General features: G+C 55.2%; 2 protein-coding genes across 5 annotated transcripts in view; one reads left to right on the top strand and one right to left on the bottom strand.

The window, feature by feature from the left end:
* Nucleotides 1–17,159, bottom strand: part of HNRNPM (heterogeneous nuclear ribonucleoprotein M) — a 297,965-nt gene that overhangs the window by 134,771 nt on the left and 146,035 nt on the right. The window lies entirely within an intron of this gene.
* CD320 (CD320 molecule) lies at nucleotides 990–5,416 on the top strand. Of its 2 annotated transcripts, none has more exons than XM_027050499.2 (5): nucleotides 990–1,194; nucleotides 3,692–3,805; nucleotides 4,074–4,411; nucleotides 4,695–4,853; nucleotides 4,980–5,119. In XM_027050499.2, exons 1-5 carry the CDS (start codon nucleotides 1,068–1,070, stop codon nucleotides 4,986–4,988), a joined length of 747 nt encoding a protein of 248 aa, XP_026906300.2. In that variant the 5' UTR covers nucleotides 990–1,067; the 3' UTR covers nucleotides 4,989–5,119. The 2 variants fall into 2 exon arrangements, with proteins under 2 accessions (XP_026906300.2, XP_026906299.1); XM_027050498.2 differs by having other exon boundaries at nucleotides 994–1,194; nucleotides 4,178–4,411; nucleotides 4,980–5,416.

Below are 17,159 nucleotides of genomic sequence, written 5' to 3'. Positions count from 1 at the left end.
GTGTTGCTTCATGGGAAACGGGGGGGGGGGGGGGCGGGGTAAATGCTTGCACCCCTGTCAACGCTGAGGTTCTGCTGGCGGTCCAACATGTTGCTTCTTCTGAAGGCAGAGCTGTAGATAAAATATTTATTTTCAAGACAACACAGCAGCTGATTGGATAGGAAGCCGGCAGACGGTTTGTATTTTCTGTGCCTTCTGGGTGAGCGTGACCAGAGACAGCCCCAGGGCTGCCTTTGCGGATCTTGTTCCGGAAGAAAAACCCCCCACCTCTGGAGGAGGTGGGCTATGAAGACTGAATGTAGCGTGGCGGCCGGGAGTGAGCACACGCGTCTGGCCTAAGTGATCCTGGTGGCCATCTCTGTGGTTCCCAGAGTCAGCTCAGCGGGAGTGACCTCCCAGTAGGCACAGGTGACCTGGCTTTCAGTTGTGAGCTCAGGTTCACACACTTAACCTATCCCTTCCTGAGTTCTCGCCCTATCTGGTCCCCCGCCTCGCCGCGGAGTCCGTGCCTTTACAGGGACATCCAGGTGCGAGGACAGGACCCATGATAGAAGCCGGGCACTGGAAGCGTTTTATTCATTTATTCACGAAATATTTAAGAGCCTACTATTGTGGCAGACCCTTCTAGGCACTGAGGATACAGCGAGCAACCCAGCATTCCAGTCCTACCGCTGACTTAGTAGTCGCCAGACCCTAGAGTATAGAAAGGCTGGAGGGAGAGGCTGCCATATTAAGTATGATAATTGGACAGTCACATTTGCTGTAGGATGCATGCGAAACATTTAATGTTGAGTAGACCCGACAAGTTCCTTTACATCCCCATTAGCTTTTAACTTCGAATGGACCCAACACCTTTCGACATACATTGTCACTGAGAAAAGTGTGTTAGAGCCTCAAATCGTGGGTGTCCCCATATTCGGACATTTACGGTGATCTTAGCCGCGGGCGCCGCGAGGACCTGGGGCGTGGGCCCCGCCCCAGTCCGCTGAGCGCGTGCGCTGGGATAAAAGCGAGGCCGGCCCGCGCGCGCCCAGTGCCAGGGCAGGGGCGGTGCGGCGAGCGGCTGCATGGCGCGGGGCGGAGCCCGGCGGACAGCGGCCCTGGGCCTGGTGCTGCGGCTGCTGCTCGGCTTCGGACTGGGCCTGGAGGCCGCGCCGACCCCAGTCCCGATCCCGTTCTTGGCCCACAGCCCAGGTGAGAGCCCTGCGCAGCCCGCGCGCGTACCCCTCGGCGGTCCGACCCCACCCCGCGCGCCGGCGGCTCCTCGCCATTGGCTGTTTCGCTGGTCTGTCCCGGACACTCCCCCGGCACGTGGCTCGGGACTCCAGTGTGCGGTGAACCTGGCCTTTGAGAGCCAGCCGTCCCCAGCTGGGGACCCTCGCCTGGGTGGCTCTGCCTGCCTTTAACTACTCTGTTTCTACCCTGCCCACACCCCACTCCTGCTCGGCTTTGTCGGACCCCTTTGTCACCTCCAAGCCGACCTTCAGCCCAGCGTGGGCAGGAAGGCTTGTTGCAGGCTCTGGTTGTCTGACCTCTAGCCGTGCGTAGCCGGTCACCTGGCGCCTCTGGGAGCGGCTGTGCCTCCTAAATCCTCGCCAGACCCTGAGGCCATGTGGCTGAGTTTCCTGGGCCACCAGGCCCCCCGCTCTCCCCCATCTCTGCACCTTCCTCTTCTGGCCTTAGAGAAGGAAAGGTTTTCCTCCCTCCCTGTCACCCCCAGGCCCCTGGACACATGCGCCTGGGCCTAAGTGATCTTGGTGGCCCTCTCTGAGGTTCCCAGAGTCAGTTTGGCGGGGAGTGACCTTCCCGTAGGCACAGGTGACCCTGGCTTTCAGCCTTGAGCACAGATTCACACACTTAACCCATTCCTACCTGAGCTCTCACCTTATCTGTCCCCCGCCTCACCGAGGAGTCCCTACCTTTATAGGTTAAATCTTCCTGGTTCCTTTAAGGAGGCAGGACTCCCCTTAACCAAGTTCCAAACCCCACAACAAGTGGTTTCCTCTCCTCAGGACACTGAAGTGGGAACTCCTAGCAAACCCCTTTTACAGGGGAGGAAACTGAGTCACTGGTCGTTTCCCCTCCTGTCTGACCCCAGGAGGCCTGGTCTGCTGTGCTCTGCCTCCCATTTTCCAGGAAGGCCAAGCACTCCAGGGAGGGAGGTGGGGGGTTGGCAGGGCCGAGAGCGGCCGGGCCTGGAAAGGAAGCCTCGCCCAGGGGCTTCCAGACCCCCAGGGGCAGGGAAGGAAGCTGGCTCCAGGTTGGCCACAGCTCTTCTGGGCTCCACCACGCTTGGGGACTGTGTAGGCCACAGGTACCTTTGGGCCTGGAGGCCTGTGGAGCACTGGGTTTGGAGGCTGAGGCCCGTGAGTAAAGGTAGGGTTGGCAAGAAGGGCAGGATCGAATGGGGTGGGACCAGGCTGGGTCCAGGCCAGGTTATTTGTCACCTGTCCTACTGCACCTGGGAGGGGAGCCTTCAAGGCCATTCCTTTCCTCTGTCACGCAGACTCCCTCCTGCTGGCCCTGGCTCCAGGCCCTTCTGTGCTGCTCCAGCAGGTCAGCATGCAGCCTGAGCCTCACTGCTTAGGGTCCCGGAAGGCCCAGATCTCGTCCGGACTCAGCCTGGACCCTTGTGTGACCTGTATCCACTTATTGTCAGCTGCTGCCCTGGACTTGCGGTCACAAGGTCCTGGCCCTGATCTCCACTGAGCGTCCTTACCATCTGTGTGGACACCAGTTTGAGCACAGTTGTTCTAAGAGGCAGGTAGAGCTTCAGGCATCCGAGAGTCTCATGAAACCCCTCCCAGGAAAGCAGCTGAGATCTAAAGGTTGGGGAGGAATCACCAGTTGCAAAGTGGGGGCAGGAAAGGGTGCACTGGACCAAGGAACAGCACAGGCAAAGGCCCGGAGGGGGAAGCAAGCCAGGCCTCTTGGAGAACCTCGGGAAGGCCAGGACAGAGGGTGCTGGATGAGGAAGAATGAGGGTGAGGTCCAGGAAGCATTTTGTGCTGGGCCAGGCACTGGGGGCCACACGGGAAAAATAGTGATTCGGTGCGAGAGGGTCAGGGGACCAGGGCACGATTTTGAGCAGAGGGGAGGCAAGGGTGGGTGATGGAATGATGGGCTTCTGTGAGGTCTCCAGTGTCCCTAGGGGGTGGGGCCTGGCTAGGAGGTGGCACATTTCAGATGGGGAAAGTGGTCGGATCCGGGCGGAATTTAGGAGGTGAGTGGATAGGCCCGGGTGATGAAGCAGGTCCTCTGCCCAGGGCCTCAGTTTCCCCTGTGCTGAGTAGGTGGGATACAACCTGCCCTGCTGACCCTGACCGTGGGCGGGTCACAGATGGCCCCTACCCGAGCCTGTTTAACCATGGATCTTGGAGACACGCCTGGTAGACTCTTGGATCAGGGAGACCTGGGCTCAGACCTCGAAGCTGCCACCAGCTCGGCAGCCTGGGACCTTATCTCTCCAGGGTGTCTTCTGCACCATGGGGGAGATGGGCAGTAGGACCTTTCCTGTGAACTGCTCCGCTGCAAGCCTCACACGTAGTGGGTCCTCAGCAAACGGTGGCCACCAGGGGCATTCCAGCGCCCTGGGACCTGGCCGGTCTCCTGGTGGTCAGTCTGTAACGTTGTGTCCCTGGCGGAGGCCAAGACTCGGACCTCCCAGACCTCACTTGTGTGCGTCTTGCAGGCTCGTGCCCGCCCACCAATTTCCAGTGCCGCACCAGTGGCTTCTGCGTGCCCCTCCCTCTGCGTTGCGACGGCGACAAGGACTGTCCAGATGGCAGCGATGAGGAGGAGTGTGGTGAGTCGCAGCGCCCCCCTGGGGGCGGGGCTTGAGGAGGCGGAGCCGCAGGAGGGGAGGTGCTTGTGGAAGGGGCGGGGCTTTCAGGCTGGCACGATGGGGCGGGGCCCGAGGGTGGACAGGGCTTGCAGGGTCGCCGGATTGAGAAGAGGTGGGTTTCCTGGTAGGTGGGCTTAGTGGGGCCTTGGGAGGAGGGGCTTTCAGGGAGGCCGGTCCTTGGAAGGTCAAGCGAACAGGGAGACATCTTCAGGGTGGGTGGGTTTTACAGGGTCGCCTGTTCCTGGAAGGCAGGGGTCACCGGAGGCCGGGTGGAGGAGAGTACCCCAGCTCTCTTGGGTGGGTGTTTGGGACCTGACTGACCCTGCACCTCAGGCATCAAGCCTTGCGCCCGGGACGGACAGTGCCTGCCGCCCACTGGCAGCCCCTGCCCCTGTGACGGCATCGATGACTGCCCAGATGGCCTTGACCACACCGTTCACAACTGCAGTCGCCAGCCCTGCCCGGCCGGGGAGCTTCGCTGCCTGTGGGGTGGTGCCTGCATCCCCCGCACCTGGCTCTGCGATGGCCATCCCGACTGCCCTGCCTCCAGCGACGAGCTTGGCTGTGGTGGGTGCCCTGCGATCCCAGCGTGCCTGCGGGGGTGGGGAGGGCCGGGCGTTAGATAAGGACACCTTCTGGCGGGTGACCAGGCTTGGGGTGTGGACACTCGGGTCTTCCCCGCGCCTGCACCCCCATGGGGGCAGCGGTGCTCACTGACCTTACTCATTCTGGGTTGGGAGATGATGCGCCCCAAGGTCCCTCCAGGCATTTGGGACACGTGTAGTCCCTCCCTGCCCCTCATGCCCTCAGCGCCGACTCCCCAGCTACTGAATGCCTGGACTTCTTGCAGGAACCGAGACGCCCCAGGAAGGGAATGCCACAGCCATGGGGACCCCTGTGGCCCCGGGCACTGTCACCGATCTTGGGAATGCCACCGCCACCTCGTTTGGGGACCAGGACTCAGTCCAGTCTGGAAACCGAAGTGCTTGTGGGGTTATTGCCGCAGCCGGTAGGAAGACCGGGCCCTCCCGCTCCTGGGGGCAAGGGAAAGCTTGGGGAAGGGACGGGCTGGGCTGCAGACCCCCCTTCCCGGTGTGGGGGCTGTCACTGACTCCTGTCTGTCTGCCCCCCACAGTGGTGCTGAGCGCAGGTCTGGCTGCCATCTCCCTGTTCGTGTTGTCCCGGCTCTGGGCCCGGGGGCGCCTGAACCAGCTGGGGCTGCTGATGGTCGTGAAGGAGTCCCTGCTGCTGTCGGAGAGGAAGAGCTCGCTGCTCTGAGGACGAGCTGCTGCCACCACGTCTCCCGGGCCCTGGGCACGGCCACTGCGGCCACATCAGCCCTCGGACGTGGCTGCTTCTGGCCATGCAGCACCGTGGACCTGAGCTCCTGCAGATGTGGCCCTGGAGGTCACGGGCACCTGGACCCTCGCCCCAGATGCAGGAAGCCTGGCCCGGGAGCACGTCACAGCCGGAACCTAGGGGCTGGCCCCAAGCTGCTCCGGGGGATGGCCCCAACTAGACACTCCTGCTGCCTCTGTCTGAGGGTGGTGATTAAAGTTACTTCACATCCTCCGCCTGCCTCTGGGCTTTTGTCTCCCTCTGCCCGGGCAGCTCCGTTACAGCCCCTACTCCACAGTGGAGTGTCCTGAGAGGGTGGGACTTGGGGACCCAGCCCTAGGTGTTCCCTCGGCCGCTCTGCCTCTGGCTTTCTGGGATCCAGAGCAGGTGGCAGTGGGGCTGGGGCAGCCGGGTGGTCTGCATCACCCGCAGGCTCCCGCACAGAGGAGCGGGGCTTAGGCAGGGCCTCCGGGAGTCCTGGGGGACTGCCATCCATCATGGCTTCTTCCTCCTGGAGGTGTAAGCTGGGCACCTCAGGGTTGGTCTGGGCTCCACTCAGTTTTAAAATGTAGGAATGTGTGTGAGTAGGGGAGGGGCAGAGAGAGAGGGGGAGAGAGAGAATCCCAAGCAGGCTCCGTACTGTTGGCACAGAGTCCGATGTGGGTGTTGAACCCACAAACTGTAAGATCGTGACCTGAGCTGAAACCAAGAGTGGGGTGCTTAACCATCTGAGCCACCCAGATGCCCCAAAAGCGTAGGTTTTATTATCGTGCAGGTATGGTGCGGCCGACGGAACAGGAGACTGCCCTTGAAAAGATGAACGGTTCCCAAAAGGAGGCGGAACACCAGGGCCACACGGGGAAGGAGGCCTCAGCGTCCCGAGGGAGCTGGAGGAGAATGTGGGCAAGAACCTTTATTGTGGCTCCCTTGGGCAGGGGTGGGTGAGGCGAGGTAAGCAGGCCTGGGATTGGCTAGTTTGAGTAATGTCAGCGGGCTCTGGGGTAGGTGCTGTCTGTCACACAGGTCCCAGGCTATTGGCAGTGATGCCATGGGCTAGGAACGCCTGCGGCAGCCGCCTGGGGGGCCCGTGCTGTGCCCGTGAGCCCCCACGGGCATTTGCCGTCCGCAGCCAGTGCTGTCGCTGGGCCGGCCCTCGTGGCTCGCCTTATGATCGCAGGGCACACTTCAGCAAAGACTCTCCGGGAACTTTGAGGAAAGGGGGGTGATGACTCAAGTCCTGGAGGGAACGCGGGCCCACACAGCGAGATCACGGGTAAAGAGAGAGTGTGGACTGGGGGCTCTGCCTTTCTTAGGGTCCCAGGTGGGGGTGCCCAGGGTTTTGTGGGGTCACTGTTACCCGTGAATTGAATGCGTAGGAACAAGAGTGAGGGCAGGAGGGGAGAAGTGGGGTCGCTGGAAGAGCCGGTTACCTAGGTCACCCAGGGCTTTCTGAAAGAGGGAGCTTCGTTGAGTGGGGGCAGCCGAATTCCTTATCTGGCTGTGCTGTTCGTCGCCGCGTCTTATAGCTGGCGATTCGTTTATTGCAGAGGGATGTCGGCACTCCAGGCTTAATACCAGGAACTGACAGTGCGCTGTCCTTAGCTGCCTGGCCCTGGCGTGATCAGGGCGGGGGGGATACTGGCTCGGGGGATGGGCTCTGGACCGATTGCTTTGCGTGTGAGATGTGTGCCCTCCACTGGTGAGCTGTCTGCCCTCTCTGGGAACTGGCTAACCCCATGAGGGACCGTCCCTCCTGGTCAGCAAGGCTCCAGATGCCAAAGAACCAGGAGTACAGAAAATATAGACCAGACATACCCCGATCACTGGATGTTGGCGACAAGGTTCTCCGATCCTCATTTTCCTTGTTTCCAAGTGGTGTGGCCAGAGCCCCTGTGGCCTCCTTGCGTGGAGGTGACCTTCCTGATATCCCTGGTGGCGGACGGGGTGTCTGCCACCAGCTGGGCCCATGCCACCCGCTGCTGGGAGAGCACCCGGGATCCCACACAGGGTCTTGGGGCTCCCACATTTGGCAGGCAGAGAGATGGTCCCTGGCCGTGAGATGCTGGGTGTAGGGGTAGAGGGCCGGTGCACCAGGAGGGCTTCCTGGGGGTGGTGAAGCTGGGCTTTGGGACTCCACCCATCTCCCAGTGGGGGAAGGTGGTTGAGGTAGGTGTTGGGGTCTGGGCGTTGGGCAGGGGACGGGGGGCCCGAGTTCTCGGTCAGTGCCGGGGGGCAGCAGGAGTGCAGGCTTGGGAGGTGGGCTGCAGGTACAATAGTGGCCCCAGCCAGCGGTGGGGGTGCAGGGTGCCCTGTCTCCTGGGGCCCAGGGCCTTGCCTCTGCACCTGCTGGAGCCAAGGTGAGCTGATGCAGAACCAAGTGCTTCTCCCAGGTGGCAGGAAGGAGTTCCACCGGAGGGTGGGATTTGCTTGTTTCTCGGTTTTTCTCCCTTTTGCTCAGGCAGGGTCAGCCTCAGTGGGTCAGGGGGCATGTAAGGGGGTTATGAGGCCGCTTGTCACACGCCACTGGTGTCACTTAGTTATCAGTGGAGCAAACCATCCTGTGCTTGGGGACTCTGCCACCCCAGTGTGTTCTCGCTCATGGCTGGCAGCTCTTTTGGGCCATCAGGAATGGTGGCTGTTGTCCTCTGCGGGCTGGGCTGGTTGGACATCACCACTTAGAGTTTCTCTGTCCCGTCTGGTGCCTTGGGATGGCCTGGCCAGCTGGGCCACTCCCTCTCCGTGTGGCTTTTCCATATGGCCACCTGAACAGAACGGCCTTCTGTCTTTTGTGGCAACTCAGGGCTTCTCAAAGTGCAGAGCTGAAGCCACCAGACCTCCTGGCTCAGGCCGGGAACCAGGCCAGCATTCTCTTGCTTCCGCGGAGTCCCAGGTCAGCCCAGACGTACGTGGGGACCACACACGGGTGTGAACACGGGGGTGGGGCCCGGATGATGGTGCCATTCTTGCAGGCCAGCCCGTGCAGAGGGCACGAGCCGGGGACGGGGCAGGCGGGGGTGGGGGACTCCCTGTCCACCTGAGCCAGCTGATTCTCTGTGGGCCCTTGGCTCTGCTCTCAGGTACAGCTTTGTCATCTGCCCCCGGGGACAGTCACAGGTCCAGATGTCTGTCGCTGTGGGCACGCTGGGGTCTCAGCTGCCTTTGTTCCCTGGAGCAGGGCTCACACTGCTGTCCTGTGCGGCAAGCTCTGTGAGTCACTTCCGGGAACCTGTGGGAAGGGTCCAGGTTTTAAAGTGGGGGGGGGGCGGGGGAGGGGGTTGGGGAGCCCAGGAGGAGGGGGAGGAGGCGGGGTGGGAGCTGCAGGCAAGGATGGAAGGGTGTGTGTGTATATCTCTGTACAATTCTTTCTATTACTCTTTTTTTTTTTATTGAGGGAAAATTCACATAAAATTAACCACTAGCCATTTTAAAGCATACAGTTTACTCCAAGACATTTTTTTTTTAAGTTGATTTATTAATTTGAGAGAGAGTGCAGGAGAGCATGAGCGGGGGAGGGACAAAGAGAGAGGGAGAGAGAGAGAGTCCCAAGCAGGCTCTGTGCCATCCGCACAGAGCCCCACGTGGGGCTTGAACTCACGAACAGTGAGATCATGACCTGAGCCGAAACCAAGAGTTGGGTGCTCAACCGACCGAGCCATCCAGACACCCCTCTTTCTTTCTTTCTTTTTTTTTTTTAAAGTTTATTTTGAGAGAGAGAGAGAGAGAGAGAGTGTGTGTGTGTGTGTGTGTGTGTGTGTGTGTGTGTGAGTGAGCAGGGGAGGGGCCAAATCAAGGGAGAGAGAGAATCCCAAGCAGGATCTGCACTGTCAGCACAAAGCCTGATGTGGGGCTCGAACTCATGAAATGTGAGATCCTGACCTGAGCCGAAATCAAGAGTCAGACGCTTAACTGACTGAGCCACCCAAGTGCCCCTAGTTCCAAAACATTTTCGTCCCCCCTCCCCCCCGAGAAGGAAACCCTGTCTCCATTAGGACTCATTCCCCATCTCCCTCCCTCAGCCTCTGGCACCTACGAATACAGTTTGTGTTTCTGTGGATTTGCCTGTTCTGGACATTTCCTGGGGATGGAATCCTACCGTAGGTGACCTTTGATGTCTGGCTTCTTTCACTGAACGTCATGTTTCTCCCCAAAGTTTCCCCCAAGGTTCTTCCCCCAAAGTTTCCTTGTGTCTTTTTTTATACCTCCTCTCCATGACCTAGACAACCATTGATTGCCTTCTGACACTATAGATTCATTGCCTTTCTAGAATCACATAGTAGGTACCCTGTTTTGTCTGGCGGTTTTTACCTGACATGTTTATTTTAAGATCTGTGCATACTGTTGTTGCGTGTGCTAAAAGTTAACTTGTTTTAGGGGCGCCTGGGTGGCTCAGTCGGTTGAGCGTCTGACTTGGGCTCAGGTCATGATCTGGCAGTCGGTGGTTTCCAGCCCCACATCGGGCTCTGTGCTGACAGCTCAGAGCCTGGAGCCTGCTTCGGATTCTGGGTCTCCCTCTCTCTCTGACCCTCCCCTGCTCCTGCTCTGTCTTTCTCTGTCTCTCAAAAAATAAAATGTTAAAAAAAAAATTTAAAAAAAAAGGTTAACTTGTTTTATTGGTAAGCCCTATTCCGCTGTATGGCTGGCCCACACTCTACCTGTTGATGGACCTTGAGGTCATTTCCAGCGTTATATTTATTATTTATTAATTAAATCTTTATTTTTGAGGGAGAGAGAGAGAGAGAGAGAGAGCGAGAGCGAGCATGAGTGGGGGAGGGGCAAAGACAGAGGGAGACACAGAATCCGAAGCAGGCTCCAGGCTCCGAGCTGTCAGCACAGAGCCCGACGTGGGGCTTGAACCCACAAATGCGAGATTATGACCTGAGCCGGAGTCGGACGATTAACCGACTGAGCCACCCAGGCGTCCCAAGAGCTAATCATTTTGTTTTATTTTATTTATTTTTTTTCAACGTTTATTTATTTTTGGGACAGAGAGAGACAGAGCATGAACGGGGGAGGGGCAGAGAGAGAGGGAGACACAGAATCGGAAACAGGCTCCAGGCTCTGAGCCATCAGCCCAGAGCCTGACGCGGGGCTCGAACTCCGGACCGCGAGATCGTGACCTGGCTGAAGTCGGATGCTTAACTGACTGCGCTACCCAGGCGCCCCAAGAGTTAATCATTTTAAAGTGAACCATCCCATGGCATTTAGCACACTCCTAATACCTGTAGCCAGTACCATGTGAATCTTTTCATGGGCTTGTAGCATTTCAGAAGATACCTACCTGGGACTTTAACTGGGATTGCATTGCCTTTGTAGGTTAGTGTGTGGAGAACAGACATTCACTGAGCACCGACTGGGTGGCAGGCATTGTAGGTGCTGGAGACCAACCTTGAACAGAACAAGGCCCCCTTCCCCATGGAGGCAAGTGAGTGGAGGTGGGGTGAGGGGCGAGGCGACCAACCACTAAACTCTACTAAACCAGTATCTCAATGTCAAGTTGGGGCTAGGTTCTGGGGACTAAGCGCCGAAGTAGGAGTGATGGGCGTGCTGGACGGGGGGAGAGAAGGGTCACTATCTTTACATTTGATAAACAAGAGGCTGGAACGGGGAGGCATTTGAGTGGAGAGCTGAAGGAAGATGAACTGTGCAGGTATGTAGGTGAAGAACATTCTGAGAAGAGTAAACAGCGAGTGCAAAGGCCCTGAGGCAGAAGTTGTTCCAGACACAGGAAGTCTGGAGCCAGCGCGGAGGGGGAAGTGGCAGTGGTGAGTTGACGTCAGAAGATGTCTGTGAGCGGGGGGTGGGGGGAGGCACTGGGTGTGTGTAGCGAGGTGGGACCTTTGGGAGATTTGAACAGAGCGGGGCCATTCTCTGACGGGTTTTAAAGTGTCTTCTTGCATTGAGAAAATCCCTCTGTAAGGACATGATTTATCTAACTGAAAGCTTCTGGCTTAGGACTCTGTTTTCCTGGTTTGTTTTGTCTTTACCAGATTGGTCTGGTCACAGCAGGGGTGTAGGTACACTTTGTTCCGAAGCAACACTTGTGCTCATTTGTATCACAGAACCAGTTGGTTCTTCCTCAGGAAAAGCACGGCCTGGGATAAAAGGGATCTTGCCGGGCCTTTCTTCTGTTCTCGTCACCATGTGAAATTTCCAGTTCGATGGAGTTCTTTGGGTTACGTGATCAGAGTTCTTCGTTTGTTCAAAACACATTTGTTGTAGATGAATGTTCCTGGCCAGACAATCGCAACCAGCCTCAAGGTCCCTCAGCGGGTGAATGGGTAAACCTGATGTGGTGTGTCCGCACAATGGGGTGTTATTCAGCCATGAAGGGGAAGTCCTGACGTGCCGCCACGCGGGTGAGCCTTGAAAATGCCACGCTAAGGGGCGCCTGGGTGGCTCAGTCGGTTGAGCGTCTGACTTCGGCTCAGGTCATGATCTCGCAGTTCGCGAGTTCGAGCCCCGTGTCAGGCTCTGTGCTGACGTCTCAGAGCCTGGAACCTGCTTTGGATTCTGGGTCTCCCTCGCTCTCTCTGCCCCTCTCCCGCTCATGCTGTCTCTCTCTGTCTCTCAAAAATAAATAAACATTTAAAAAATTAAAAAAAAAAAAAAAAGAAAATGTCACGCTGAGCGAAAGCACAAAGTCAGATATTGTGGGGTTCCATTCGTAGACGATGTCCAGAGTAGGTAAAGCTGTAGGGCCAGGAAAATAGTGGTTGTCGGGGGCCGGAGGAGATAGCGGGATAGGGGGTGAGCATCTGAAGGACGTGGGGTTTCTCTTTGAGGGCTGGAATGCCCTGCGGTACCCTGCAGCGGTGGCCGCATACGTCGGCGAATGCACTAAAAATGACGGATGTGTACATTTTCAGTGGGTGAATTCGGTGGTATGTGGTGTGATAGGAGCTGAGTTGTGTCCCCTCCAGAGCCCCATGATGAAGCCCTAACGCTCTAGCCTTTATTATTTACCTTTAATTTGTGTTTTATGTTTTTAATTTTTTAATTTTTAAAAAATTTTTTAACGTTTATTTATTTTTGAGACAGAGAGAGACAGAGCATGAACGGGGGAGGGGTAGAGAGAGAGGGAGACACAGAATCAGAAGCAGGCTCCAGGCTCTGAGCCATCAGCCCAGAGCCCGACGCGGGGCTCGAACTCACGGACTGCGAGATCATGACCTGAGTTGACGTCGGACGCTTAACCAACTGAGCCACCCAGGCGCCCCTGTCTGGTATCCTCATAAGCAAAGGAAATTTGGACACACAGGGTGGATGCGGACGCAGGTGGACGACCACGTGAGGACACAGGGAGAAGGTGGCCGTCTGCCCGCCGAGGAGAGAGGCCTCAGAGGGGACCAGCCCTGCCGGTGCCTTGACCTTGGACTTCCAGCCTCCGGAACCGTGAGGAAAAAAATGTGTTTAAGCCCCTGAGGTGTGGGGGGGTTTGTTACAGTCTCCCTAGCAGGCCAAAACGCGCGTTATATCTCCAAAGCTGTTGTAAAGAGACGTTTGTTGAACGGGGCTGTGCATTAGGCACTGTCTAGGTGCTCAGGATACAGCAGTGGACAGTAGACACTTACAAAAAAAGTGAGCAGTGTGTTTCTGGCTGTAGAGGGGAGGACAGGGCACAGGGTGGGGGCTGGAGGCCCCCCAGGCTGGTCCGTGGAGGGGGCGGAGGGCTGGGCTGGGCTGGGCAGGCAGCGTGGGTGACAAGTGGCCGCCTCCTGGATCCCTGTAGAAGGAAAAGCCGGTGGAACTGACATGCCACAGAGGTGGGGAGAGTTCGCAGCCGGGGTCTGGAGGACTGGATGCGAGGACCGGGCAGTGAGAAGGGGCAGCCAAGAGCTGGGAGGGAAACCGGCAGCGCTCAGGAGAACAGAGCGAATCAAAGGCGGGGACGCCATCCCTGGGTCACGCGCTGTGACGTGGTCTGTAAAGCCGGATCTAGAGGGGACGCTGGCATTTAATAACGTGGAGGTCATTGGTGACGATGGCCAAAAACAGCTCCAGCGACTGAAAAGCAAACGGCAGGGAGAAGCGGGGTGTGGGTGACTCTGCTTTGGGGGCGGGGACGGAAATAGGGCAGTGGCTGCAGGGAGGGGGGCACTCTGAGATGGTTTGCCTTGTAGGTGGAAGATGCCACGAAGGTGGCTATAGTTTATTTTTTATTTTTTTTATTTAATTTACTTTTTTTTTTTACTTAGTAGTCACGTATAGTTTATTTTTTATTTTTTTATTTTTATTTATTTTATTTTATTTTTTAAAATTTATATCCAAATTAGGTAGCATGTAGGGCCATGATGATTTCAGGAGTAGATTCCTTAGTGCCCCTGACCCGTTTAGCCCATCCCCCCTCCCACAACCCCTCCCGTAACCCTCAGTTTGTTCTCCATATTTATGAGTCTCTTCTGTTTTGTCCCCCTCCCTGTTTTTATATTATTTTTGTTTCCCTTCCCTTACGTTCATCTGTTTTGTCTCATAAAGTCCTCATAGGAGTGAAGTCATAGGATTTTTGTCTTTCTCTGACTAATTTTGCATAATCCCCTCCAGTTCCATCCACGTAGCTGCAAATGGCAAGCTTTCATTCTTTTTGATTGCCGAGTCATATTCCGTTGTATGTATATAAACCACATCTTCTTTATCCATTCATCCATCGATGGACATCTGGGCTCTTTCCATACATTGGCTATTGTCCATGGTGCTGCTATAAACATGGGGGTGCGTGTGTCCCTTCGAAACAGCCCACCTGTATCCCGTGGATAAATACTTAGTAGTGCAATGGCTGGGTCGTAGGGTAGTTCTATTTTTAGTTTTTTGAGGAACCTCCAGACTGTCTTCTAGAGTGGCTGCACCAGTTGGCATTCCCAAAAGATGGCTATACTTTAAAAGCAAAACCAGGGGTGCCTGGGTGGCTTAGTCAGTTAAGCGTCTGACTCTTGGTTTCAGCTCAGCTTTTCTGCCCCTCCCCCGCTAGCTCTCTCTCAAAATAAATGAATAAACTTAAAAAAAACAACAACCAAAAAAACACTTTTTCCTCACCCCCAAAATAAAACCCTGTACTCATGGAGCAGCTGATGCCCAGGCCCTGCTCTCCCCCACTCCCCCTCCCCATCCCAGGAAACTGTTAACCTGCCTTCTGTCTCTGTGGGTTTACCTCGTCTGGAATATTTCACATCAATGGGATCGTACAATACATGACTCCTCGGGTCTTGCTGCTTTCGCTGACCACACTATTGTCAGGGTTCGTCCGTGTTGTAGCACGGGTTAGGACTTCAGGTCTTTTTTTTTTTTTTTTTAACGTTTATTTATTTTGAGGGGGAGAGAGAGACACACACAGAGTGCACGTGGGGGAGGGGCAGAGAGAGAGGGAGACACAGAATCCGAAGCAGGCTCCGGGCTCTGAGCTGTCAGCACAGAGCCCGCCGCGGGGCTCGAACCCACAAACCGTGAGATCAGGACCCGAGCTGAAACCAAGAGTTAGTCACTTAACCAACTGAGCTACCCAGACACCCCTAGGACTTCATTCTTTTTTATGACTGGGTAATATTCCATTATATGGATGGACCACCATTTGTCTACACCTTGGCCCATAGGATGGTCACTTGGGTGGTTTCCATCTCCTAACTATTGTGAATAATGCTGCCATGAACATTCACAAAGAAGTATTTGTTCAAATACCTGTTTCATTTCTTTAGGGCATATTCCTGGCAGTGAGACTCCCAGGTCATATGGTGATTCTAGGTTTAACTTAAAAAAAGAAAAATTAATTTATTTATTTTGAGGGCAGGGGACAGAGACGGGAGAGAGAGAGAGAGAATCCCAAGCAGGCTCTGCGCAGTCAGCCCAGAGCCCGAAGTGGGGCTCGATCTCACGAACTATGAGATCATGACCTGAGTCAAAATCAAGAGTCAGTCACTTAACCGACTGAACCACCCAGGTGCCCCATATGAAGATTCTATGTTTCACTTTTGAGCAAGCCCAAAATCGATTCTCACAACAGCTGGCCACCAGCCATGCATAAGTTTCCAATTTCTCTACATCCTCCCTAACATGGTGCTGTTTTCTTTGTTTTTAAGTTCATTTATTTACTTTGAAAGAAAAAGAAAGGGTGGGGGAGGGACAGAGAGAGAATCCCAAGCAGGCTCCACTGACAGCACAGAGCCCGTGGGGCTTGAACTCACGAGCCATGAGATCATGACCTGAGCTGAAACCAAGAGTCAGACACTTAACAACTGAGCCACCCAGGTACCCCAAGAAAAAGTGTTTTTAAAGATGATTTGTTAGATCAATTTTAGGTTCACAGCACAATTAAAAGGAAAATACAGAGATTTCACATATACCTCCCACCCCCCTCACCCCTGCACGTGCACAGCCCCCATTAGCAATATCCCCCATCAGAGGGCTACATTTGTTACACCTGCTGAAACCACACTGACACATCACCATCACTTCAAGTCCGTAAGTTACTTTTTTTTTTTTAATTTTTTTTTCAACATTTATTTATTTTTGGGACAGAGAGAGACAGAGCATGAATGGGGGAGGGGCAGAGAGAGAGGGAGACGCAGAATAGGAAGCAGGCTCCAGGCTCTGAGCCATCAGCCCAGAGCCTGACGCGGGGCTCGAACTCACGGACCGTGAGATCGTGACCTGGCTGAAGTTGGACGCTTAACCGACTGCGCCACCCAGGCGCCCCTAGTCCGTAAGTTACTTTAAGGTTCGCCCTTGGTGGTGTCCATTCTGTGGGTCCCAAAAAGGATGCAATGCCCTGTATCTACCATTTTAATATTGTATATGGTATTTTCACCGCCGGAAAAATCCTCGGTGCTCTGCCTACTTGTCCCTCTCCCCTACGTCTGGCAACCACTGCTCATTCTACTGCCTCCATGGTTTTGCTTTTCCAGAATGTCCGAAAGGATCATGCGATCTGTAGACTTTGCAGACTGGCTTCTTTCACTTGGCGATACGCATTGAAGGTTCCTCCGTGTCGTTTTCATGGCCCGATGGCTCATTTCTTTTTAGCGCTTGTCTGGACGTTCTGCAGTTTACTTTTCCATTTCACCTACTGAAGGACACTTTGTTTGCTTCCAAGTCTTTGGAAATATGGATAGGCTGCTAGAAACATTGGAGCTCAGGGTTTTGTGTGGACATCAGTTTTCGACACCTGTGGGTGAATCCCAAGAAGCACGATTGCTGGGTTGTACGGTAAGATAGTTTTGCAGGGTATGTTTAGTTTTTTCAGAAATCGCTAAACTGTCTTCCGGAGTGGCTGGACCATTTGCATCCCCACCAGCAGTAGATGAGAGTTCCTGTAGCTCCGGTCCTCGCCAGCCTTCTGTGTTGTCAGTGCGTGGATTTGGGTCATTCTAATAGCTGTGTGGTGGTATTTTCTTGTTGTTGTTGTTTTTCAGTTTATTCATTGTTGAGAGAGCAGACAGAGAGAGTGAGCCAGGGAGGGGCAGAGAGAGGAGAGAGAGAATCCCAAGCAGTAGGGGATCTCAAACTGTGCAATGTATCTCTCAAACCCACAAACCGTGAGATCATGACCTGAGCCGAAACCAGGAGTTGGATGCTTAACCCACTGAGCCACCCAGGTGCCCCGGTATCTTGTTTTTAAAAAAAAAATTTTTTTTTTTAGTGTTTATTTATTTTTGACAGAGAGAGACAGAGAATGAGCAGGGGAGGGACAGAGAGAGAGGGAGACACAGGGTCCAAAGCAGGCTCCAGGTTCTGAGCTATCAGCACAGAGCCTGACGCAGGGCTCGAACTCACAAAGTGTGAGATCATGACCTGAGCCGATGTCGGAGGCTCAACTGACTGAGCCACCCAGGTGCGCCACCCACCCCCCTCCCCCCCCCCGCCCCCATCTTGTTTCAGTTTGCAATTCCTGATGACGGATGATGTGGAACATCTTTTCATACGCTTATTTGCCACGTGGGTATGTTTCAGAATTAGACAGTGGTTGCACAGCCTTGTGAATGTACTAAAT

Source organism: Acinonyx jubatus, chromosome A2, assembly GCF_027475565.1.
Source record: "Acinonyx jubatus isolate Ajub_Pintada_27869175 chromosome A2, VMU_Ajub_asm_v1.0, whole genome shotgun sequence".
Taxonomy (NCBI): domain Eukaryota; kingdom Metazoa; phylum Chordata; class Mammalia; order Carnivora; family Felidae; genus Acinonyx; species Acinonyx jubatus.
Note: the sequence above shows the minus strand (reverse complement) of the source record. Positions and strands in the feature narration are given on the sequence as shown.